This window comes from Lepisosteus oculatus, chromosome 23 (genome assembly GCF_040954835.1).
Source record: "Lepisosteus oculatus isolate fLepOcu1 chromosome 23, fLepOcu1.hap2, whole genome shotgun sequence".
NCBI lineage: Eukaryota > Metazoa > Chordata > Actinopteri > Semionotiformes > Lepisosteidae > Lepisosteus > Lepisosteus oculatus.
Genome location: NC_090718.1, coordinates 7,731,080 through 7,756,907, shown reverse-complemented (window position 1 = coordinate 7,756,907; position 25,828 = coordinate 7,731,080). Strand labels below are relative to the sequence as shown.

Here is a 25,828-nt window from a genome sequence, read left to right as displayed (position 1 = left end):
AAATATTTTAGTGTTGATGCCTACAGCAGGTTCTCTATTATTTTATTTGTTGTTGTTTTTTTTGGTCATCTGTCCTTTTGAGAGTTAAAGGGAAACAGGCCCTGGAATTTCAATAGCTCTGAAAGTCAACAGTGCACCACCCATCCTTCCTGGAACTGGGTCATTACACAGAGGCTTGTTATGTGGTAACCTTAGTCTCCTCCATTGTTTCCTGTCTCCACTGATACAGGGAAGGGAGAAATGAAGGGAGGGGGGATGTATGGCACAGGGCACAGCAACACACTCGGCAGCACAGCCTCTCCCAGCTGATCTGGGGCAAAGCACCGTATTTCAACAAGCAGTTACACACGGGACCGGGCGTGGTGCGTGGGTCTTTCTGATAGTTTTTCTCTTCTATGTCATTGAAGGGGATGCCTGGCACCGGGAGGGAAATCTTTGGGGGGGAAACGGAAACAGCAATGGCTATTTCTTAAGCTTCTTTAAATGGTGTTGATCTCCTTGAGACTAAAAATGTTGTGTACATTTTTTTAAAAAAAATAGCCCCATTTTTATATAGACATACTGTAGAGATTTATTAGGCTCATTAAGTGTGCATTGCAGCACACAACAGGCTGGTTTAGGTGTTCAGTCCTGGGCAGGTTGTTTCTTTATCGAAGGCAGTGCCTGAGAAATAAGGCACCTCTCCTGTAAGGCCTAATTGGCACTTTCATGGCAGTGTTTTGCGAAATTATGAAATGATTCATTAGATCAGGGCAGAGGTTCTCCTTACGCTTGGAAATCCTCCTGACGCCAGCTCCTTCCTCAGAACAACAGCTTGGGAGGCTAATAGGATTAGAGCATGGTAATAGCTTAGTGGCCTGGCCTTAGGGCTATCTGTCACCCCGTCTCAAAGAGTACAAGACCTGCTGGGGAGGAGCAGGGGCTGGGGGGGGTGAGGCCTGGTCCCCCTCCTGTCCTGCCTCACCGCTGTGGCAATCATCGCACTCCGAGTGCTGCAGACCTCAAACTCGCTCTTCCTTCAGACTCTCCGCGCATGTTTCTCTCAGGTCGCAGCGGACAGAGCTTTCCATATACTGCTCGTCTTTGATGGCATGTGGTCAGCCAGAAAATATACGTCAAACTTCAGAACATTTCCTACCCGGCCTGCCAGGAAACAAAGACTAGTAACCTAAAGAGAGTCTGAGGAGAATTGCAGGGTTATTGATCTCTCTTGAGGTTTCCACTGTGCAGACGAATCCTTTTTTCTGTAGTAAACTGTTTGTACTGTATATAGTCCTTTAACCTGCACCTATACAGTAGTACATATCACGTTATTGAACTTTCATATGTCCACTTTCACAAACTCTTTTTCTTACCGTATGGTTTTTTAAAAACTATTTTGATAGTTGACTAATGACTTGCACTCTTGATGAGAATATGGCAGTACTCACAATTATTTCTCCTCAATTGCCATCTCTCAAAGCTAAACCACCGGCGATCACTTCCGCTCAAGAAAAACACTCTCTGAAGTCTTTATAGGTCTTGAAATCATATGATATTAAAAACAGATAAGGGATGTTTTCTATGGACTACAGACTTGTAGTTTTACCTGAGGTATGAGAGAAGACACAGGTATTTTTTATCCATTATGCTGGATTTGTGGCTGTTGCAGCGAGGTCAGGATGAGGACAGAGCCCCTCTTTACCCCTTTACACCCCTTTAAGAGTGAATGAAATGGATGGGAGTCTCCCCTCAGGTCCCTCAAAGCAGGCCCGCAGCCTGCCCTGGGGGGTCCCCGCTCTGGAGCTGGGGAGACACTGCTGGAGGCGGATGGAGGTTCAATCTCTTTTCCCCCTAATGCTCAGTCTCTGGTTTTTAGGCCAATTTAGGCTAACTGTGTGGTGACCCAGATTTCTATTTCCTGAGCATTTTCCCTTATTTTAACAGAGTTGTGTGAGCAACCGTTCACCATCAACGTAATAAATAAGCAATAAAAAGTAGTGTTTGACAGGAAAAAAAATTAATGTAGGTGGTTTATAGAGGGGTTTATAGATCATGAAGAGTGAACAACAGTATAAACAGAGCAACATGAAAGAGGTGCAGCAGATCCTAAGTAAGAGGTAACTTGGTGCAGTTATGTGGAAACAGAGACTGAAAGCAGGGGTTCGGAGAAATGGGGGGAAGACAGGTGTAGTGCGCTTGAGTGAGGAGATGGTCACAGGTTTTGCCAGAAACAGGTGATCGTTCACGAGATGCTGGAAGGGACTGTGTATTTCAGATCTCTGTAGGAGGACTGTTGCTCCAGAGAGGGATGAGAGTCAAGTCCTGAGTGTAGAAATATACACGCACAGTATATGTATAGGAAAAGCTTTCAGGGCTTCACATCACAAAAGCAGGGTTCTTAATGTCTCAGGTGTATGTAATGTCACCACGTACATTTATTTATTTATTTCCCCTTTCCAGTACTACTTTTTTTGCTTATTTATTACTTTGATTGTGCACTGTCGCTCACACAAAAGGTGCAACAAAGACCTGCTTTGGACTGCACTGCTCTTCTCAGTTCTTCCAGTTTTGCTAGTTGTTGTTTTGTTTTTTTTCGCAGAATGAGACAGCTTGAAATGAAAGGTCACAATGGCAGCTGCTGCTGTTCAAATAGATGAGCCTGTGTTTCCTTTTGTAGTACAGTATGCCCCCCCCCTCACATGCATGCAATTACACACACACATAAGATCAAACTGAGTACAGCTGCCCCGAGTAATCAGGAATCTAAAGGCGTCTTTACGTGTTTTTCCTCAACAAATCACTTTAGAAAACGAAAGCACCAGCAGTGTGGGTGCTAGGGCTGAATGGGTTCCAGGTCAAGAACATAAGGCTTTGATGGATATCTAGAATGCTTATTATTCTGTAATGAAAGTATCTTTTATTGCAATGCTGTATTCACAATACGTTCACACTGACCGTGAGGCAGTGGCCGTGCATTTCTTGTGATTGACTAGTTTTCCGGGCAGGTCTCAGTAACAGTGCAAACTGCTTTGGGAGTAAGGGCATAATATTGAGATTGCAAGACAGGAGCACGTGCGGAGGAAATGTATATCGGTCACAAAACTGTCAGATCTTTGCTATGAATAAAATCCCTCTCGCGTAACACAGGCTTTTAAAAAGCAGAACACTAAGCATTTCGCGAATATTTGCTAAATTAAAATGATCCACCAGAACATAAGGGCACGTTGATACATTTTAATTCTCTAAAATGAATACAATTTTTGCAATTTGCTTGCAGTAAAGTATAACATGGATTTGGCCCGTTGTTCCTGTGTTTTAAACATGTTGTGTTATATTACTATATTTTAATACTAGATTGGGGCTGGGTGTAGTATTCTATTTATATGTAAATATGAGGTATTACAGTTAGTTTTTGTTAATTCAGGCTTAGTTTGGTAGTTTGCATCTTGATCAACCGGCCTTTTTTAACCGTTTTGTACTTTGCACTGAAGTGATCAATACTCGGAAAGAAAAAAAATCACCACAGATGTGAAACAGAATAAGGTGTGAGAGACAACCAGCAAAACGGCTCTCATTTCCAACGCAAGCTGGTCTGTTCAGTGGAGTCACGATAATGTGAGATGAGAGCTCTCTAATTTCGAGGAGAAGAAATGAACAGGAATAATGTAACCTGAAAGCAAGTGACACACCTACCATGCTGCTCGAGGAGGGGCAGGACTATATCTGAGAGCAGGGTGAGAATAGCTGCTTCTCATTCAGTAACCATTTCAAGACCAAGAAACTGGGTCTCAAATCCCAGTTCTGAAGAACCTGCCACCTGCACACTGTTATCAAATCCAAATTAGATTACTAGTAATTCACTGTTTGCTGGACGGCCAGATTATCTCCCTGATAGGCTTCACTTTATTCTGGATTTAGCCACAAGAGTGCTTGGCTGTAACATTGGCAGCCCCATATTTCATCTCAGCAGTGTGTTGGTACTACTGTACCTTTCCCAACAAGTCAAAATGTGGCTCTTCTTAGGTTTACATCAACTGTAGAGCATTAAATCTTCTTAAACGTGCACGTAGAAGACTCCATTTTACTAATCAGTGCTGTTCGCATTTAAAATATTGAGTGGCACTGTCTCTGGGGTGTATTTTAAAACTGGAAAACAAAACAGTATAGACGAGTACAAGATTATAAATCAAAACTGCTGTCCCACTGAAATGCAACATCAGTTTAGCTTTTCAAATAATATAGCACTGCATTATAACTGCACTATACTGTACCTGATTTCTTTTAGCTTCAGGGCTACAATTTAATGATGTGTTACTGTTGAATAATGTACACTTGAGCTTCACGGACAGTAACCTACTGCCTCAGAGGTGAAGCGATTGCAAGAATGTTGTCCGTATTGGCCTGTTCTGGAGATGTCAACAATGTCAGTAGTTTGTGTGTGGGAGAATGTTAAAAGATTTGCCTGAAAAAAAATGCTGAAGTTGCTGATGTTTCTTTAAGTACTGTATATAACCTTGTCAATCTAGAACCAAAGTCTTTTGTGGTATTTTTTCTTCTTCATTGTTTGCTGCTCTTTGCATTACTGCTTTTACTACAGTATTTGGCTTGAGGATAATTATTTAATATAATTTAGAGCATTTCTGTTCCAAGGACAGGTCATTGAAACCTATTTCACATCTTTGTTACTGCTCTGAATTCAACTCTTTTTTTTTGATAGATTACACTAGGGAAGGCTTTGACATGACTCCCTACCAATCTGCCTGAGCAGTTATTGAATTTTATTTTTTGAACGTGTATTATTTTTTACTTTGACTCGCTCAGAACTGGTGGCGATTTGAATAAACCATTGAAAATCGAATTGGTTTAATCTCAAGAATAGTTTTAAAATAAAATTCCTCTTTTGACATACTGTAAATCCTATTTTTTACTTCTCAGATGAGGTCCTATTAATAGCTAAAAAGCTCAAGAATTTAAGAATGAGGATCTTCAATTGACTAAGCACTGTTTCCAGCCTAATACGTTAATGAAACAGGTACTGTATCTATTCTAATCGGAAACTACACAGTTTGTGCAGGATTATTGATACCTTTACTGTGATCAAGCTGCCTATCAGTAAAAGAGCCCTGTGTCTTTGTAAAGACAGCAAAAAGGTTTTCCTGTGAGCAGCTCTCAAGTAGAATTTTATAGGCCAAATACAAAGCAAGTGTGAGAGAATTACTGGCAATGGGTTATTATTGTGTTTTACAAGATTTGGAACATATCTCCTGCCTCACAAAATACGTCGTAATCCCATAAACTTGAAATTTCAAAACAAACTGTAAAAACAAAAACAAAAGTATGCTGGCTCAATGTCAAAAATTGTGACTTTTTCGGTCATGTGGAGCTGTTCTCCAAACATTATGCTGTCACAGAATTATGCATCCCAAAATAAGATAACATAGTTGAACACTAGTCTTTTATGGACCTCTGTGTCAGTAGCTTTAGTGTGATCCGTTTCTCTGATATTTACAAAAAAAACATAGCTGTTTGGGATGTATTTTCCCAGAAGAAGACTGGACTGCATCGGTGGTATTTTGTTTTTTTTAACTTTATTTTTATTTCTGTTATCATTTTTAAGCCTTGGGAAATGAACTTAAGCTCTAGGTTACAATATGGAGAATTTTCCATACAACTCTGGGATTCGCGTGCCTTCGCAGAAAGGCCCAATTCCCAGCTTCAGTGTGACATGATCCCAGGCTGAGGAAGCAGGCGTCCGGTTTCAGGAAGATTATAAGGAGGATGTTGTGTATGACCAGCAGGGTCTGCTCTTCTAGATTTACCAGGTCTGGAGACTTGGAAGAGAAAGTTGAAAACTCCAGACAAAAGACAGCTGTTGCAGAACTCGTCACTAGACTGGTTCTCTTTCGTAATGTGTTTTAATGAAACTGAATTCTTTGTGAGAGTTTAATAAAAAATCAAAATATGATGGAAGAATGTCATAGAGTTTGCACTGTACAGCTACCTGTTTTATTGGTCACTAGGATATATTATAGTTCCATTAACGCCTCTCTAGAAACAACTTACATGTCATTTATATCAGTTACTGTATGTACAGAAGTCTTTTCCTGCTTAATCCTTAGATCATTGAATACAAAATTATTCTACACTTTAGCAATTTTCAGCAAAAAGGGCAAGACTCAAACAAGAGAAACAACTTCTAAAACCATGTGAGTGGCAAAAACTGAACAAAAAAGCACTTACATCATCATTATATATATGCGCGACAGTGTGGGAACCTTCAGTTCCCCAGGGAACGTAATATAATGCTCTTTGATAGCGCAATGTGCAATGGAGACTGTGGCATGTACTCTGATGCAAGGGGTGACAAGCTAAGTAATATTTTTAGCTTTCCTTTTCTAAGTTCATATATTCAGTTAGCCTTACATTGTTTCTTATTTGAAATAATGGTTGCCGTTTATGACTATTTTGTTCTTCAAGAGAAAAGATTCTCATAGGCATGCCAAGAAAGCTGCCGTCTAAAATAAGCATTGAGTTGATGTTCATTTTTGAATAGCCCATGCTCTTAAAAGGCCACAAATGGAACAAAAATAAAGATATCCAGTCAGTGGAATAGATTTTAGGAATTCACTCACTGTTTACATCAGGTCGACAACACTGAAGTCCTTTGCACAGATTATGCGCAAAAAAAGTCAGTAAGGCCTGTACAGTAGGTGCATTAAGTGTTATGTTGTGTTGTCCTGAAAAGATTTGTTACCTCTGAAATCAGCATCAGTGCCTTCTTTTGTTAACCTTCTCTTCTTCAAGGAAACAAAATAATAGCTATTTAAATCCAGTTAATCTTAATCCGGAATGATTTCTGAGAAACTTATTAGTGCCTTAAGATGTAGACTATAGTTTACAAACAAAGGAAAGGTCTTATTGACTACACAGTTAATATTTCAATGAGATAAATATTGATATGAATAAATACATAAAATATACAATGCATAACTATAGGACTCCTGTTATTTGGACTTCCAATGCACGAGAAAGTTCTGCCCACCAAGCAGAAAATAAAATAGGTTTTGGCCTAATGATGTTAGGGTGCACAAAAGAAAGCACTAAGCAGAAACAGCTATGCTAAATACCCCTTAACAAGATCATGTAGCCTTGGGGACTCCAGAATCCCTGTAAAAGGAACTGATTGAACCATGTACTACCACAGTGAGACAGCACAGTTTATCTATGATCTGAACAGAAAAAAAAGATTCATCTTCCATCCACTTCTAACCACTTTAGACAATATACAGCAGGATTGTGGGGGAGCCTGAGCCTATCTTGGTAAGCAAAGGGCACGAGGCAGGGTACACCCTGGAGCGGCAGTCCATCACTGGGCACACACACGCACACACACACACCAGGGGCAGTTTTCCCAGAAGCCAATTAACCTGCCAGTGTGTCTTTAGACTGTGGAGGGAAACCAGAGCACCCGGCAGAAAGGTACAAACTCCGCACAGACAGCACCCCAAGCCTGGGATTGAAGCGCAGGGCCCCAGAGCTGCAGGGCAACAAAGCTAACTGCACCACTGTGCTGGCTTATATTTAAACATGCAGGTCTTACTGTTCACTGTAATTTCAAATTAACTGAATTAAAGATACAAAGCGTGTACACAATAACCTCATTTTGGTATTCCAATTTAAATGACAGTAGCCCCCTATAATGAAATGCTGACCTCACTTCCGAGCATTGCATAGCGCACAAAAGAAAGATCGTGAGTGGGCTGTGCTTTTTACAATCTAGATATCCTCCAAAAATCAATTGCTTTAATGATCATTCGCTAATTAGATTTAAAAAAACAGTTAAAAAGAAATATCAATAAGAACTGTGAGCAACTAATAGCTGTCTTGATCACTGACTTTTAGAGGGAATAATCCACTCTTTTGCAGTTTAAATGGCACTGGGTTTCAGGCAATACCAGCACACTTCCCTGAATATGCAGGCTTAATCAGAAAAGGTCAGCCAGAAAATCTAACAGGAAAAGGTCTGGTGAGGAAACATGTAGTAATAATGGAAACTGATGGGCTTTTTTAAGGAAAGAATTTGTTTGGGATGTTAAATATTTATAAGTATAATATCTAGACACAGGGAAATTATTGTTGCACACCTTGTCTTCTAATTGTAACTGATTTTGATTCAGAAACTACCCCAACGGCTTCAGGAGAGACCCGAAGAAGCCTGAGAAGCTCCAACATTGCGCTTTTTTAAATCCAGCTTTTCAACGTGGAATTCACCTCCATTTCTTGGCAGCTCACACTTTGAGGTTCTCCAGTCGAACCGCTTCAGAATAAAAGTCAGACTGCCTCTCCCATTCTTTCGCCTGGCCAAAGAAGTTAACCTTCCTGGATGTTGCAATGGCACCACACAGGAAAAAGTGTTCTGAGAGAGCTTTGCTTAAATCCTAACCACGCTGGTTTTTTTTTTAACTCTCCTGTTGCCAGGGATGCTACCAACCAATAAACCCCCCCCCCCACACACACACGCACACACAAAAAAAAGGATTCAACAAAACACTGCAGAAGAGAGAGTGTTAATTTATATAGTCATCATTATTAATAGCAGACTGGGTGGCAGCATTTGTGTTTTAAAATGCTCCCTGAAAACATGAAAGTCAGTGCTCAACTAAACTGCCTAAATCCCGAGTTAATCCAGATAGATCCTGTTTAGCATTTACTACAAAGTACTTCTGTCTGTTCAAAGACTGACAGAATGATTTTCTAAGCTTTCTGGGAAATAGGACCTCAAGCTTCTGAAAACATGAAAAGACACCTAGTGAAAGTGCCCAAATCTGCATGAAAAATTAAAGCTCAAGGTGCATAAATTAACATTTCTTAGTCTACTTCTTCTGCAATGATTATTAAAGGATAAGGGATTGCAGGAGGAACATAAAACAGCGCATCAGTGCTTCTGCTGTTGCGAATATGTAACTTCAGCTTTATTCTGACCTCTTGACAGTATGCTTCAACTGATTTATTTTCAAAAAGAAGTTTATCATAATGATTGAAATGCTTTCATTTTTGTCCGATTTAAATGAAACAACTGCATATACATGTATATGGAAGGTCACCTGGCTTCAGGTATTTTGCATTGTACTTTGTATTAATTTAAAATCTTACATTTTTTTTCATTTAAATCTAGGCTGTCAGGCTTGTGGACTTAAAGCCCAAATGAACATGTTCTTGCATAAACCACTAAATCGGGGGCTTACTTCAGTGTATGAAGCCTGGGCAGGTTTTTACGTGTAACAAGCAGAGACACTGAAATCTGCCCTTACTTATGCAAGTAAAATTATGGTAATTCACCAGTGAATTAATGACAACAGAATAGCAGAAGCCTTTCACACATAATGTGTTAGCCCGAACACAGCTTTTCACCACTAATGAGAGGGAGCAAATTAATCAGTGCCATTAGCATGGACAGCTCTAAAAAATGCTTTTAAAAAACTCAAAGCCCTATTAGCCTGCAATCAATGCCTTTTAAAGCATTTTCCAGCTTGTTGAGCAGTGACTGATCCCAGAAAAAGAATCTTATAGACAGAGACAACTTTGGTGTCAGGAGACCGACTGTTCTTTCTGGCTGGGATTACGGGAGGATATATTTACAGATTGTATTTATTCATTTAAAGATGTTTTTCCAAACAAAACCAGCCCGATAGACATATTTTTATCTAATTTACTACATTCATGGTTTTTGTAGGCCACAAAGCTTGGCCTAATGGGAATTGCTGGCCCAGAGATTATGAAGTGATTTTAAAATCAAAACCAAGTAATATGGTAACTACAGATGTTGGCAGTTAAAAAACAAAACAGATACTTACAGTGCTGGTATCTTAATTCATGTTTTCATAACAAGCCTTATGAACAATAAAACTGACAAAAGGGTAGGTTTGCGTTCCTAATTTTGGAATGTTACTAAAACGTTCAAGTGCTCTGGTCTTGACCTGCTAAATCAAGCCATTTTCTAACCTCTTAGTCCAATTTAGGGCAGGGGACACCCATGGACAGTCCACTGCAGGGCAGACACACACACAAACATGCACACAACTCACACCTGGGCCACTTATCCCAGAAGCCAAATGTGGCATCGGGATGAATCCCACACAAACTTGGGGAGAACATACTGTACATATTCCATACAGGCAGTGTCCCAGGTCCCCAGGTCTGGAATTGAACCTACAGCCCAACGCTGTGAGGCAGCAATGTTAACCACTGCACCACGGCTCTGACTGTTTCACCTGATACAAGTTCCTGGAAATTTCCTCCGGGCAATGAATTGATGAACCAGGGTCACCCGAGTGGTTCATCCAGTAAGTGGAGTGGACGTTGAGCTCAAACGGCTCACAAATTGTGCAGACTGTGACCCAGATTCTTTAGGGGGTAGTACCCAGGGGCTTCAGGACAGGCAGGGGTAGGACCGGAGTTAGTCAGTCGGTCATCTCTTGACTCAAAACAGCAACACCTGTGGTTTTCCAGGCACTTGCAAACTTGACGTGATGTCATCATTGAGAGACATGCCACACTCACAACCAGAAGTAACTCTATAGAGCTTCCTAGGACCTGATTAGAGAAGCTTGTCTGTATGCTAAAACAAAGAAGACAAATTGGCGAACAAACAAATTGTTTTTCCCTTTTATCAATTAATTAGTAAAGTGATAAAGTGTTCCTCAGGAATTGCACCCTGTCTGAATTTGTGAAGTATTTCACAGAAGGAAAACAAAAATCATTTACTTTCTGGTAAAAACACAAAAAACATTGTCCAAAAAAACAAAAAACAGAGACTATACAGTATGGGGCTATTAGTGGAGTTGATGATAAATTCACAGCCCTCTGCAGGATCTGTGCTCAACTAATGAAAAACAATTTGACTCAAATTTGACAATTTGAATGAATGTTTTACTGGAGAAGGGAATACAGAGTCCAGCAATGTCTGCGTACCTCACCTTCAACATAAAAATATCTTTCTTTTTAAAATGGCCCAAACACTGAAAGGTAAGTCTGTGCAAATTCTACTCACCAAATTCTATAAATCTTTCAGGGAAAAGAAAGCCTTCATTAAAAACTGCTTTTATTCCAGCCCACTAGACACACTAGTGTGCAGTGTTTTAAAACCTGCAATTATGCTTGAACAGGGGTTAGTCATAAGTGAATTTAAACAAACGAATTCATGCGACCTGCTCTCCCAAAAGCAGAACATTGGAGGTTCATTATTTATATTAAAACAGATGAAACACAGTTAATGACCATATCAAACTTGAAGAGCGCATGAAGATTTTCGTCTTTACTTCCGTTTTAATTTTGATTTCAGCATTTCCCGATACATGCATGAGCATCTTGAGGAGCAGGACTGTGGAAATAAAGTAATTTAAATTTCAATCAATAAATCTCCATAAAGATGCGGGAAGGGTCCTTTCAGGACTCACGTGCAAGTCTCATGATGCACTGCACGCAGGAGGAGACAGTGAAGACAGAGCTGCTCTTATCGGAGAAACCCTAGCTCCAGTGAACTGAGCAATTTCCGCTTGTTTTGCTGCAGTTATGCCAGTTCCATCACCCTCAACACTGTCCTCAGACCTGCTGACAACACGCCTGGCCCACACCATGGCTATAGTGGGGAGGATCTGCTGTCAGGTAGGCCTGCCCCCGTCTCCCCCTGTGGAGATCTTCTTGCTTGCTGGCTCTTTGTGACATCTGAGCAGTAAATAAGCGTTTGTGTGTGTTTTTTCCCCAGCAGCAGACAGGCTGAGGTGTCCAGCAATTCTGTAGGCAAACAGGAGCAGGGTAGAGCCCCGCAGGCAAAATCCTGCTTTGCATGAGATTTAGTCAAGCATGGAAAAGGGAAAAGAATGTAGTAAAAACCAATCCATAGCAATATGTGGATGACTGTGTTTCACCGACAGGCAAACTGAACTCACCTAACTGTACGACTAAAGAGGCATGGTTCTGCTGAGACTGGGCTCTGACCCAAGCACTAGTCAGCCGCCTCAGGGGTCTGCCCAGCAGTAGCTTACAGACGGGCCTGTATTCTGAGATCGATTCCAAATCAAACAAAGCAATCAAAAGTATGGTCTACGATTCTCAGCGATGTAGCAGGTGATAGTAAAGCAGGAGTAGTAAATTCAGTCTTGGCCGTGGATAGCCCAGAAGTATAACAAATGCGTAAGTACAGCCTATGAAAACAGAAAGAAATCACCTTGATATATTTAAATAAATTAACTTGTAAAATTAAAGATATTAGGCTTACTAGTAATAAATTAAACTGGACTGCTTATCAGGTAGGCTGGATAGAGGTTACAAAACCTAGACATTTCTAAATATATGAATGCGGTCTGCAGTGTAGTAGTGTCCGTGATAAGGCTCTCCTGTCGGGGGTTAAAGAAAAAATTGAGAGCACTGGGTCTCCTGTCTTGTACGTTGGATCTAACTTTGTGTTCTGCTGCAATTTTGAACAAATGACAATCTGAGTGGTCCATTTGGGAGATTCGTCAAATGTTACTAGGACATCAATAAAAACAAAATGGACTCAGACGCTGGTTCTCTCCCTCAAAGATCTGTGGCCCGCATCAGACACAGAGCTCTAATTCTGTAACCTCCTGTCTCAAATCCCAAGTCTGCACTGCGACGCTGATAAACAGGCTCTAAGATGCAGCTGTATTAAAGGACGGCCTGAGATTTCTCAAGCTCAGCTGGCCATATGGGATTAGTGTGGATTTTGTCAGTAGACGGAACAGTAGTTATTAACCTAGCTGCCTAGGCCAGGGGTAGATATCAACACAGATAAAAACTCAAGCCCCTTTAGATAAGATACACAGCAAACCCAAGTCCAATGCAATGGAGCATTACACATTTATTACTGCTAGGGCCGCCATCTATATAGCTAAACCCAGCTGGAAACATTGAAAATCTTAACTGGAGGAACTATATTTCAGGAAACGGATCTAAAACAGCCTTGTAATGCGTAAGTGAATTAAACACCAGTGTCCGAAGCCCAGACCCAAACAAACAGCCCCTATTGGGTATAAATACAGACTATATGCTCACTAAAATCAGACTCGCACAATCACAAATAAAATTCCACGTTTCAGGCTCTCCATTTGCCAGTACACCATGTTTAATTATGAAATTACATTTGGCAAAAAAACGTCTTCAGCGTTTAAAACGTTTTCCCTTCAAAACCCGGAAACAGAAATTCACACCCTGGGAGAACAAGGACTCTGTAAAGAAGATCAAGATGAACAAGATGCTGTTGGCTTTGCCATTGTTCATTTGACTTCCCAATAAGATCAGCACTATTTAAAGGGTCTCGGGTGAGGAGTCATAACCAAGAGGTTTAATAGCGTTCTTAATTTGCTTATCTGAGCTTTAAGAGCCTGAAGTGGGTTACCTTCCCCACAAAACAACATCTATAATCATACAACTCACTACTGTAGTAATTAGATGAATGAGCCAAGCTGCAAAACAGACATTATCACATTTCCAAAACGAGTGGTGTGTGCCAGTTAACCTGCATGAAAGAACACGCCAGCGCTCCTAATTCAATACAGACTGAGCCAGGAGTGAAATGTACTATCAAGTTCCTCTCAGTGGTAAATTGCAGAAGTAAATGTAAGACTACTTAAGCAAAAAAAGTATGCATATATAGTGATTAGCTTGGGGTTAAATTTGTATCCCAGACATAATTCTAACAGATACTGTAAATGTTCTTTAAAAACAGTTATTGAGGTGTGTATTGGAAATTCTTCTTATAATAGTTTGACCCCACAGCAGATGTGATATATATTTAAATCTACAGCAGGTTTAATAAGACCATCTGTACAAATGCCAGACTTTCCCGCATTTATTATTCCAATGGTGCTGTCCTTCTGCTCTTCGGCATTATAAGGGAAGCTGTAATAAAACTGCTTAGATTGAGAATCCTCCCGGTAAACTAGACAATGGAAAACGCAGCATAATCCAAAGCCTTAATCTTTCGCCCTGTTCTTATTATTTTCTCAGGTGTGTAAGCACAAACAATAAAAAAGGCTTTATAAAAACTGCAGAGCTGACTTCACCATCATTTAAAGGTGTGCCAAGCCCCTTTCTCTCCGAATATTCCGTGGCAGAAGTGATTGCACTAAGCTTCAAGAGATACAGTACGTCACAGTCTCCGAGCTCCTAATCCTCCATCTTTCACCACTGCCTGCAAGACCTTTTTTATAAAAAGCATACAGCTGGCTTTTACCTTCCACAGACAGGCTTCTCTTCCACACAGTTTCCTTATGATCAGTCTCTTTCCTACCATTCAGTTCGCCTGACATAACATGCTGCATGCCAAGAGAATATCTGGTACGACAGAATCGCTCACAGTTACCCTGTCAGTGCTGTCAGAGTGTGGACCTAGTGGGTACAACTCCACCTCATTTTACAAACTCATCGTTTTACTGAAATCTCTCCCAAGAGAGACACAGAAAAAAGCTCTTCTGCATCAGCAACCTGCCATTGTACAAGACAGAGCAGGAAAAGCCTTACAAAGCAACTAGAAACCCTGCACTTCGGTCAAATACTCTAACTCCCAAGGGATTCGGGACATAACATAAAGCAATTATTCCCGGGAAAACAAACAAGATAATTGTGAGTTTCAAAGCAAGATAAGATTAGATTTAAACTAATATCCTGAACTTTTAAATAAAAAATGGAGACAATCTACAATCACAAATTCACTGTTTTTAACACAGTTATGAGTTAGGCAGGATTTCAAGGATGTATTACCCACCCAATTATCATAATTAAAACTGTATTTTCTAAACTCGGTCAAATTAGACTTCTTTACAGTCTAAAGTATGCCCGACAGTCTAAGTTAAAGCAGCCATCGAGATCACATAAAGCAATTTGAAACTACAGAGACTAGGAAAGCAGATAGTGGACTTCAATGTACATCTGTCTGTGAGACAATTCTCCGAGAGACTTCCTTCTAGTGCTAGCCACCAAGTTTGCAAGCCATTGCAGTCAATAACGTGTGAAAAAAATGAGCCCTCCTGGCTTTTACATCTTAGACATAGGAGAGAAGAATCCTTTTTAAAGAAACGGGTAGGACTTTGATCCACAGATTATATTTATGTACAATGAAAAATTACAAATAAATTCAAATTTGTTTCAATGCTGCAATATCCCAACTTTTTAATGCACTGTGGAGCTCTAGCCTACAGAACATGTAGCCAATGTAGCCAATAAACGACCTGCTCCTTATTCAAGTCCTTCAAATCCCATACAGTAAATGATCACCGACTGGCTTATCGTGCTGTATCTGTGTAATTTGGAGATTCTGCCACACGCCTGTCCCCCCCCCCATGTACTGTGAAGCCACAGCTCATGGATACCCTTGCATGCTTGTGAACTTGTACACTACCAGGCACTGGAAGCACAAAGCAAAGTATCCAGCTACACTTAATCAACACATGATTCGTAAGCCTGCAGCATCAGACGCTCAGAGATCCGCACAACCAGAATCTCACAAACAGCTCCTCGCAGCCTATCTGAAGGCCAGTGTGAGAGCATTTCCTTTTAAAGCTATGGAGATGGGGAGGAGGTGTTTGTCCTTAAGGCTTTCCATAGCTGAAGCAAAGTGTTGGGAAAGTCGCCCACTGGTTTTCTCACGACCCGGGGGCAGCTGGGAGACTGCTCCTCTTGGGACAGTCAGGGAGACATGACAGGGGGCCAGAGAAGTGACGTTTCAGCAATCCGCCAGCTGGACATCCCAAAGGACACAAGGATGGGCAGGCGGAAGGACACTAGTTAAACTAAGGATTATAATGCAAAGGAACAAGTAATAGGTTTATTCCATGCTGAAAAGAGAAGAAAGAAAACACAACGTTTCGGCCGTGGAGCCTTCTTCAAGCATTATTATTATTATTATTGTCACAGCAAGGCGGCACAGTCGATTGCACTACAGCTCCAAAACGCTAGTCCTGGTGTGCAATTCAAGATGTTAGGTGCTGTTTGCATGTCTGCACTGATTAGAAAATGGATGGTTGGATGAATCTTTTCTAAATACGATATGGGATAAATGTTCCTCTTCACAAGAAACTATACTGCTACTAAAACTTTATTCCTCATATCAACAGCTAAAACATTTCTTTTAAACTTAATTGACAAGCAACCTTATTCTTCAAACAATTCCTAGGGGTTAAAATCTGTTTGGATGTCAGACGTCAGGCCAACCAAAAGCTTGCTCAAAGGCACTAGAACAAATGGTTACTTGAAATCTTGATTTGTTTAATGCTAAATGCTAATTTAGGACCGTTTTTTGTGCTCTGCATGTTTAACCTGCAGTCCATGGTTTACAATCATAAGGAGATCTATGCAATGCTCTCAGACATACATACTGTACAGTACCATGAATGTCAACAGTGGGCATCTCATTTAGGATTTAAAACTCAAAAAGTTGCTTGAACATACTGACCAACAGTATAATGTTTGGCAGCTTTCCATCACGGAGAAATCCCTGTAAATGGATCACTAAAGGCAATGAATTAGTGAGTAAAACGTGATAAACTGATGTAAGAAAAACTGAAGCTGGAATTTTTTTCCTCTCCAAATGTTGCTGCTGAGGGATGCAGGCAGTGTCCATTAGGCTCTACTGACTTACAGGACTACATCAAGAGGGTACACCACAGTTCTAAGATGGAAAAACGATTAGTTTTGGAAACCCTGCCTTTTGAATTTCTGATACAGAACTGTGCATTAGACACTAGACTTATATAAAAACCTAGGAATCTAACACAAGAAGTCAGACAATCTTCCACTCAAGGATAATTACAATCCTTAGTTATCTGCATTCAAAGGAATTTGCTGTGGCCTTGGGTTAATGGGTGAAAACAGCAACAAATAAAACAATTAATCACACACAAAAACAATTACTTAACAAAATCCCACCCACTTAAAACACACACCAAAATCACTGGAAATTAACTGTTCTGAACCATCTCCTGCTGCCTTGCTTGATTTCTCAGCATGCCATTACAGAACACATGCCAGCCCTATCTTAGTGTCAGGACGGAGTTCAATTCCACTGTTTAAGAAGCTCTTACATAATACCTGCTCAGAGGAGATCATTGTTTCCCTCCTGTGCTGTCCAGTGTTTAGTTACCTGTCGTCACATTTGACTTTCATTTCTTTTAAAAGGATTCACCGACAACCCTAAAACTCAGTCCTCATTTGGTGCTAGCTTCCCTGGGTGAATAATCTGATGGTAGTTTGAAGGATATATACCATATAGCACAGGTTACTATCCCATTTCCTGGAGAAAGATGAGTGATCTCAAAATAACAGAAAATACCCCCCAATATTCTTGGAATTCTTGCTATGGAATGCCAAAGGAAGCTGGCTTCCTGTTCCATTCGACTGGGGTACAGTACAGCCCGTGTCTAAGACTCTGTAAGCTCCAGGCCTTCCCTTGTTCAGGAGCCTATTCTCCTCGAGCTTCCTGTCCAGCCCATTCCCAGCATCCTGGAGGACACACCTGGACGTCACCCTGTTGTTCAGCTCTCAGGATGAAGCATGTGGAGGGAAGTAACAGCATGATGGCTGAGGGCAAATGCGAGATAATTTGTAGGCAAAAAAGTATTGTTTTATTCACTTAAATGGGAGAGCATTTCCAACAGCTTATAGCACTTTACTGAATTAATGTGGAGAATCACTGAAAACTAAGTTAACACTGACTATAAAACTATGGTGTGTCCTTTGTGTTTTTCGGTTCAACAGAACAGATTTTTGCAGGATTTGCAATGGCACAGATTACTATTCCATTATCTGGAGAAAGATGAGCGGTCTCAAAATAACAGAAAATACCCCCCAATATTCTTTCCTGTTAGGTCTGTTTTGAACCTCCCAGACAGATTAAATATTTGTCACAACTCAAATAAAAAACATCCCACTGTGGTTTTGCATGTTTCAGAGAAGGACCAGCCTGGTGTTATCAGGAGCTCACCAGACTAACGAGCAGTGAAGAGGGTACAAATTGCAGTTTTTAAGAGGACAAAATGTGTTTGGTTGGTTGTTGGTTGTTGGTTGTGGTGCCCTCTTCAGATGTTTGCTCACACAGTGACCAATCTGTGCCGTGAAAAAATCAGTCTCAGTCATTGTCCATATCCTGCTCTGGAATGCAGAAGGAAGCTGGCTTCCTGTTCCATTCGACTGGGGTACAGTACAGCCTGTGTCTAAGACTCTGTAAGCTCCAGGCCTTCCCTTGTTCAGGAGCCTATTCTCCTCGAGATTCCTGTCCAGCCCATTCCCAGCATCCTGAAGGACACACCTGGATGTCACCCTGTTGTTCAGCTCTCAGGATGAAGCATGTGGAGGGAAGTAACAGCATGATGGCTGAGGGCAAATGCGAGATCATTTGTAGGCAAAAAAGTATTGTTTTATTCACTTAAACGGGAGAGCATTTCCAATAGCTTATAGCACTTTACTGAATTAATGTGGAGAATCACTGAAAACTAAGTTAACACTGACTATAAAACTATGGTGTGGCCTTTGTGTTTTTTGGTTCAACAGAACAGATTTTTGCAGGATTTGCATTGGCAATAAAGCCCAGTTTCTCACTCGGCTGGTAGTGTAGAGAAATAAAAAAGGAGTCATGGAAACTTTACCAGAGGTGAGATCAGAAACGTTCCTGTGATAAGTTCTTCTTTCTGTACCTTCGCCAGCTCTGTTTTGGTAACAGAACAGTTATGGTGGTATGAGTATCATGGGTGTGCATTTGAGAACACCAAGATAAGACAAGAATCTGAAGATAAGCGAAACCTTCCTTTCCATGTTCGATTAAGGAAGGAAATACCATGGCAAAACTACTTATTTTATTAAAGAATTTACTAAAAATCTAAGCAAAAAAACAACAACTCATAAAACACTCTGTATATTTGATATTTAGGTTTTCAAAACACTTTTTCATGAGGCCAAAATACAGTGTGTTCTCAGCAAAGCAATTGTCATAGACTTGGCCTTAATGGAGTAAAACGTCCTGTAAATCAATGTTTATTATCAACTCTCTGCACCTTTGAAAGCCTACTATTAACAAGGATCAAGTAACAGACATGTATTCCCTAAAAAAACCTTGTGCAGGTGTTTGAATTTTGATGAAGATGAAGGAATATGCACGATGCCATGATGAGTTCTTCCCAATTTCTAATTGTGCTGTTATTTACACAAATAGAAAGTTCTAACAAATTGTATAACGGGGCAAAATTAATGTAACTGTTGTAATTAAATTGTCTTACATTTAACCTCCATGAAAGATCATTGTTTTTTTAATTACCCAAGACTGCACAGGTTCACCATACCAGGTTTTACACAGCGGGCTTTTCTTTTGTTGAATAACTCTCCTGTAGGTAACAAGCATCTCTGCTCGCTGGCTTTGTTGTGATGTGCCGCTAGATTTTTTAATTTTCTTCTGACATTTTCCAAATGACAGCCACAGCCAAGGGTCTTTATCATGATCTAGTGTCTGTATTCTTTAATCTCGCCTTGTAAAAGGATTAGATTAAACCTGCCTGTCGTGTTCTACCTTTTTGTGAGCTGGCTGAGGATTGGGGGTTTCTAGGAATTACTCTGGGTATCTGAGCAGAAGCACAACGAGCAGAATTGGCAGCGGTTTACTGCTCATTTCCAGCCCCACTGCCATTCTCATGAAGGGACAGCCATTAAACTACACAACAATTAGCAATTAACTCAAATCTCTCCGTCATGGATATACATTACTCTCATGGAATGTCCACATAATGGGAAATCTGCTTAAGCCACTTGGATCACATCCCATAACATAATACTAACATTCAGCATTAGAGCTTTCGTTCATGAAGACATATGGCACGATGAATATGATGATGTACAAGCGGTGATGTAGCTTGTGTCATAGCCACCTTCATTTCTCAATTGCCCAATTGAGGCACCAGACGAAATATCTAACTGAAAGATGTGTCAACCAATAATACATATTACTATAACCATTCCTTTCAAATTAAGATCAACAATCTATGTCTGGATAACAAAAGGCACGTCACGTTTAATGTTTCATACAATTTGTCTTGTATTAATGGGTCCTCTTCTTCATACACTTGTCTCCAAAATCAACACAGCACAGAAGTAAAATAGATGCTATCTTTGCATTCAACAAAAATGTTGAGATGGAGAGATGCCAGCTCTGATCAGTTTCCCTTTGCTTCAAAGTGAAGGTTTCTTTAGCCACATTGGGCTGGCTAATAATCCTCTAGTAAGGGAAATAAAGAGGGCAGATTCTTCGGGACTGGTGGGTACATATTTAATTCACAACGATTCACAATATATTTTAGCTTTTAATAGAATTCCAGGGCTTCTAGATTTAACTTTCTTCTTCATAATGAAAAAAAAAATCTAATAATCTGTTTTTTTTCATAGCGACATTAACCAGTTTATTATAGAATTCAATTACCTTTTCGAAGGCAATACGAAGACATAGAAAAACAGCAAGGTTCAACGCAAGTGCACACTGTATGCAGGCATGATGATGACTGCTGTGTGTTTATACCATACATTACCCACCCAAGACTATTTCAAGCCGGATAAACAGCGAGAAGTTTGATCTATGCAGAAGAGCCTGTTTTAAAAATATTCTATTCACCTGCGATTTCGGGTAGCAATCAGTTCAAGACTATTTGACTACCCAAATTTATTAGTGCTCTTTTAAGACACCTGTTTTACATACGGAACACGAAACAGAGCAATAAACCCTATGTCAAATAGCCCAGTACACTGTAAACCTTCCAGTGTACAACTTTCACAGCCAGTGCCTTCAGACCAAAGTAGCTTTCAGTCTGAGATAAGACCTCATTTTCTTCCACATTTTTTCTCCCCGAGGACGAAACACAAGAACACATTCATCTCCAGTCGGAATAAAGGAGCAATTGTTATCACCTGGCGTTCAGCTCCTTCCAGCTTCGCCGATGATCATTAGAATTATTGGCTAGATTTGCACTGAAAAACTGTATCCAATAGTTCAACACGTAAGTTTGGCGCATCAGCTGTTACACTGCTGCTACCCCCAAGCGGTATCAATAGCAGAAATAAAACGTACCTGCAAATCCGCATAACAGTGTCAGTGACAGCAAGGTGCCAAGTTTCCTACAAGTCACTGTCTCCATTGCCAGAGCCTAGCAGGCGCTGTTGGGTACAAAGCGCTTTTATGTCCAAATGTATCGCCTCTCAGCTGAGTATTTCCAGTGTATCTTTCCGTCAGTTCTGGACTGCAGGGCAGCAGTTTTGGAAAGTTTCCCCCTGGAGAGCCGGGCAGTGCAGCTGGCAGGAACGGTGAGTGCGGAGCCCTTCAATAACACGGGAAGAGAGAGAAAGCGCTCGGGCTGGAAAACATCCCGACGCCCGTAGCGCACGCTGACATTGACAGAGCGCTCCCGGTGGTGTGCTGTCCTGTAACAGTGCACCCTGTCAGGCAGGCAGCGGGCGGCCAGAGACTTTTCCGTCCCGTCTCCTTGAGTTTGTGCTTTGCCTCGCTTTCTCCCTGTATACTCTTCAACCCAGCCCGCCGGGAGACTAGAGCCCGCTAGCGCTAACAGCCCACCTGTCTGACTGCGGTCGGACTCTCCATAGCGCCGCTCGTCCAATTCTCCCCGGCACCTGTTCGCCAGGCACCGCCTTCAGCAAAAAGCGGACCGCCTCCTCTCTCCCACAGGTGCTCGGAGATCACCCCGCCTCCCCAGCCAGCTCGTGTCTTCGGTTTTCATCTTTTTCCCAGCTTATTTTTTTTTAAATGCTTCGTTTACAATGCAAGCAGAAAGAGATTTAACAGATCGCTCAACAACGCAAAAAAAAATGTAGCACTGGCAGCAGCAGTAGCAACGTCTCATATTCAAATAGGAACGTTAATAAGACCTAAAAAGGAGAAAAGCTTTTTTTTATTATTTCTGGTGCATACTGAACATATGTTAATAATATCACCATAATTTTATTTTTGAGATAAATGCTTCACGTTTATATAAGCTCAAGACGCAAGAAGGCTCTGAAGTCGAGACGCACGCCTTAACAGAGCCTATTTTTGTAAGCAGTGAAGACAGACTGTTGAATTAAAGTTGGGCATTTTAAATCGTTTCTGCTCTTTTCACTTCACGCTTTTCCTTCCCCGTGGTCATGGCGACCATGGATTGAAACTTTAGCCCGATTCATGGTAAAAGACAGACCCGTGTGTTGAAGTACGTAAACCAGCATTTGATAGATGTGGACAGTAACGAGGAACACCTGACAACATGTGGTTGGTAAATGTGACGGTTTATATCTACCACAACATTTCGTGTTCGTTGCTCTTGCTTCAGTTGATCATATTTGAAGCTTCAGATCAAAAGCTGTAAAAATTGCTCAATCACAAGCTTGACTGCTTCTCTGGTTCATGAAGTAAAAATAAGTTTTATTAAAAGGGCACAGTGGTTAGCATTGTCGCCTCACAGCACTGGGGCTCTGGGTTCAATTCCTGGGAGTCTCTCTGGGTGGAGTTGGTATTGTATCCACCCCTTTGCACAGGTTTCGGCTCCAGTTTCCTCCCACAGTCCAGAGACATGCTGGTCCTGGTTTGAGTGGGTTTCTGTCTGTCTGACTGGCTCTGGCTCCCCTGTAACGTGTACTGGATGAAGAGGTTAGAAGATGGATGGATGATGTTAATAAATGTGCTCAATAACTATGAAGAATGTCAATGGCACAGCTGCTTGTTATCATTTACCTTTGAATCTTGACTTGTATCGGCAACAATTACGTTGATATTCTCATTCTTATTCACTTACACATTTATTTGTTATTTTAACCAGGACATGAGGTGCTGCACTGTTACCTGAAAAGTTTAGGAGAAACAAAAAAAAAAAACAATCACATGCTTAAAGATACTTGGAATCAGGGCAGTACCCTAGAGTGCAGCAAGTCAAGAGCACAGAAAAGCAGTCAACCCGAGGTGAAGCTCAGAGCGATCATTTATGATGAGGATGCTTCTGAAGACTTCTGAAGGCCAACTTTGAGTTTAATAAGCAATTGAATCTCAGCTGTAACGATTAATCAATGGCGACAGGTTTCTTAATACAACACACGCTACCTATGCATGTCAAATTATTCTCAGTTTTGATCTTATATAGCCTAATCCAAGGCATTGTAAATGGTACAAGTCTCTTCAACGCCTGTTCTTTCTCTTTTGTACTGTTCCATCAGAGCTTTCCAGGTGTTTTCCGAGAGAGCGGAACCTTTGTGACTTCTCAGAGTGCAATATCCCCAACACTCATCGCAGCAGGGAAAGTGGAGAGAGGAGACAGGCTAGCCCGCAGAGGTGAATACCTTTCCACTACTGCTTCTGGGGTCTGGGTAGGTTGCCATAGAAACGTGGCTGAAGTTAATGCAGCAAGACTGCTCAATTATTAGAGGCGGATGAGCTCACTTCTGTGATTTAATCTAAGCTTATAATCCGAATTTTCTGAATTTGCACTCCAACTAAGAGTGAGAGAGGGAGAAATGGAGAGAATGAAGAGAGAGATGGAAAGGTAAGGAAGCAGGTTGAGAGCGACTGCTCCTAGTTCTGGTCACGGAGGAATTAACACAGTTAATACAGGTGGTGAAACTAATAGCAATAGATTTTTTAAAAATGAAAGAAATCGGTAAGGACGCTTTATTTTTGTAGGAAGGTCTATTTGGCTTTATTAGAGAGCTCTACAAGCAATACACCCATGCAGGCAGAGTTCTTCATGGTGCCCTTTCACTAGGGTAAGTAAAAGCTTGCCCTCCACTGCTATTCAGTCATTTCACATTCCTAAAGAACGGAGTTGTGTTCATAACTGCCAGATCTTCTGTTGGTTCACATCAAGAGCCCAGCACGGCCCACAACTGTCACTTAGAAGCACTGCTTTCCGCATCACCACGGGTCTGTTCGAAGCTGTAAGCAGATTAAAGCCAGGGATCTGTTTCTAAGAACCAGAACCGGCACGTCACTGCGGAGATGATGCTGCGGAGGAGCAGGGATGAGAAGGGGAAGGATGGTTTAGCAAAAACGATGGCAGGATTTTGAGCTGATCTGTACCCGAAGCTGAAATGTTGTGTTTATGTTTCTTTTCTTCTCTTTTCAGCTTGCAATGAACCTGTACTTGTTCCATTGCAGACTAAAACCTTGCCTGGCTTCACAAGAAGTGTCCATTGAAATATTTATGCCGACTAGGTCTGTGATTTTCACAGTACAGCTGTATAATAAAAACATAGAAAGATGGGGGACTGTCCGTGGGGTTTAGGGTAACCGACCTGGGTCCAATTGATCCAGACCTCTGCTTCCCGACTGCAGCAAAAGGAAGGAGAGGACATCTGTGGGGGCTTCCTGCTGGATAATGTGGGATGCTTCCTGTCCTATCACAGGAACAGGAAGTTAATAATTGAGTGGGGAAAAAAAAACTCAAAATGAATTTTTCATCCACTCCTTTATTTCCCTCCCGTTTTCTCTCCCTCCCCCCTAAAACATTCTTGGTTTTGAAATCCAAATAAAAATAGACAGCTTTTTGCATTTGTTTTTTTTTTTCATTTCCGAGGGCACACATTTGAATTTAGGTCAAGGCTTGGAGAAGCCAGAAAGAAAAGGGAAAGAGGCTTCTGCAGTGGAGCCTGTGGTTCTGTAGTGACAAGCAGGCTGAAAGGCACTTTTCCTCCTAGACTGGATCTTACAGCTGTGCTGTATTGAGGTTCCCACCCAGGTAAAGACATCCCAAAATCCTTTAAGAAATGGATTGATGGAATTCTTGAGTCATTAGGCTACTAGCAATCAGAGCAGTAAGGTGGATTCTTTGGCCCGGCTTTTTTCCAACCTTTTGTGATCGTATTCAGAACTGGAAAGACGCCTGTTTTTGGACACTGCAGATAATGCAAACCGAAGGAGCAAGCTGACAGCCAGAATTCTGAGCTCAGCACTACAGCGTCTGAAATGGATAAGAATAAGAAATTGATGGCAACATGAAATTGGAGACGTTTATGAGACTCACAGCCTTTCTGGGTTGCAATCATGGAGAAATGTCTTTCTGTATTCAGGACATGCATTTCAAGAAATTCATTTCTCTCATTCTATATACATCCCAGCTTTGTGTGATGGGAGGACTGGCCCTTTCGTGTTGATCTTATTCGAGACTACGTTTTATATGTCTAGAATGGTCTCACTAACTTGGCCTATTTTGTGCCGGACATCATCCCCTGTAACACAGCTAAGGGAACCTTCGGCTGCAGATCTGCATTAGCTAATTAAAATCTGAAATGACTTTTGTGGTAAATGATCTGATTAATTCATTGTAACAGGGGGCCCTCAAATCCTAGCTAAGGATTTTTATTTTGCTAACAGAAACACTTTGGTTCCATTTTCTGACTTCTTAGGGAAATCAGAAGCTGGTGACAAGTTTAAATTATTAATTGCTCTTCCCTGATGTAGAAAATAATGCACAGCTTTCACCAGGGCTGCATGCCTCTACACCCTGCCTTGTCACTCAAGACCCTGCTTGTATAAGCAGTAATTGAAATTGAAGGTGCATTGTTTTTTTTTATACCCATAACCAGTATATATCATACATTATATTTTTATCCTACAATGAACGCAACCCCATTCCTACCACGATTATTACCTTCACTTCAGACAGATGAAGATCATGATTTAAATGAATAATCATCCCACAAAGGCCTTTGATTACCACTCTCCACTAAATACCCACCGTGGCAATGAGAATTATACATTTCATTGGTATCGGTGTCATTTCTTTCCAACAGTTCACATACTTTTTTAATACCACATTGAGCA

The 25,828-nt window shown here is 41.0% G+C and overlaps 1 protein-coding gene and 1 long non-coding RNA gene across 3 annotated transcripts in view; one reads left to right on the top strand and one right to left on the bottom strand.

Annotated features, from left to right (window-relative positions):
* The window catches only part of LOC102686098 (endothelial cell-selective adhesion molecule), a 48,940-nt gene extending 27,260 nt beyond the window's left edge, over positions 1-21,680 (bottom strand). The window contains exon 1 of one of the 2 annotated variants that reach the window (XM_069182650.1): positions 21,101-21,680. In XM_069182650.1, coding sequence (XP_069038751.1) covers positions 21,101-21,167 — 67 coding nt within the window. In that variant the 5' untranslated portion in view covers positions 21,168-21,680. Of the gene's footprint in view, positions 1-14,236; positions 14,347-21,100 lie in introns of those variants that run through there. The other variant, XM_069182649.1, reaches the window with a different exon arrangement.
* A 257-nt stretch (positions 21,681-21,937) lies between these two features.
* Positions 21,938-24,302, top strand: LOC107075681 (uncharacterized). Its single transcript, XR_001477194.2, has 3 exons — positions 21,938-22,292; positions 23,227-23,341; positions 24,132-24,302. It is a non-coding gene; the product is annotated as an uncharacterized lncRNA (long non-coding RNA).
* Positions 24,303-25,828: the final 1,526 nt, after the last annotated feature.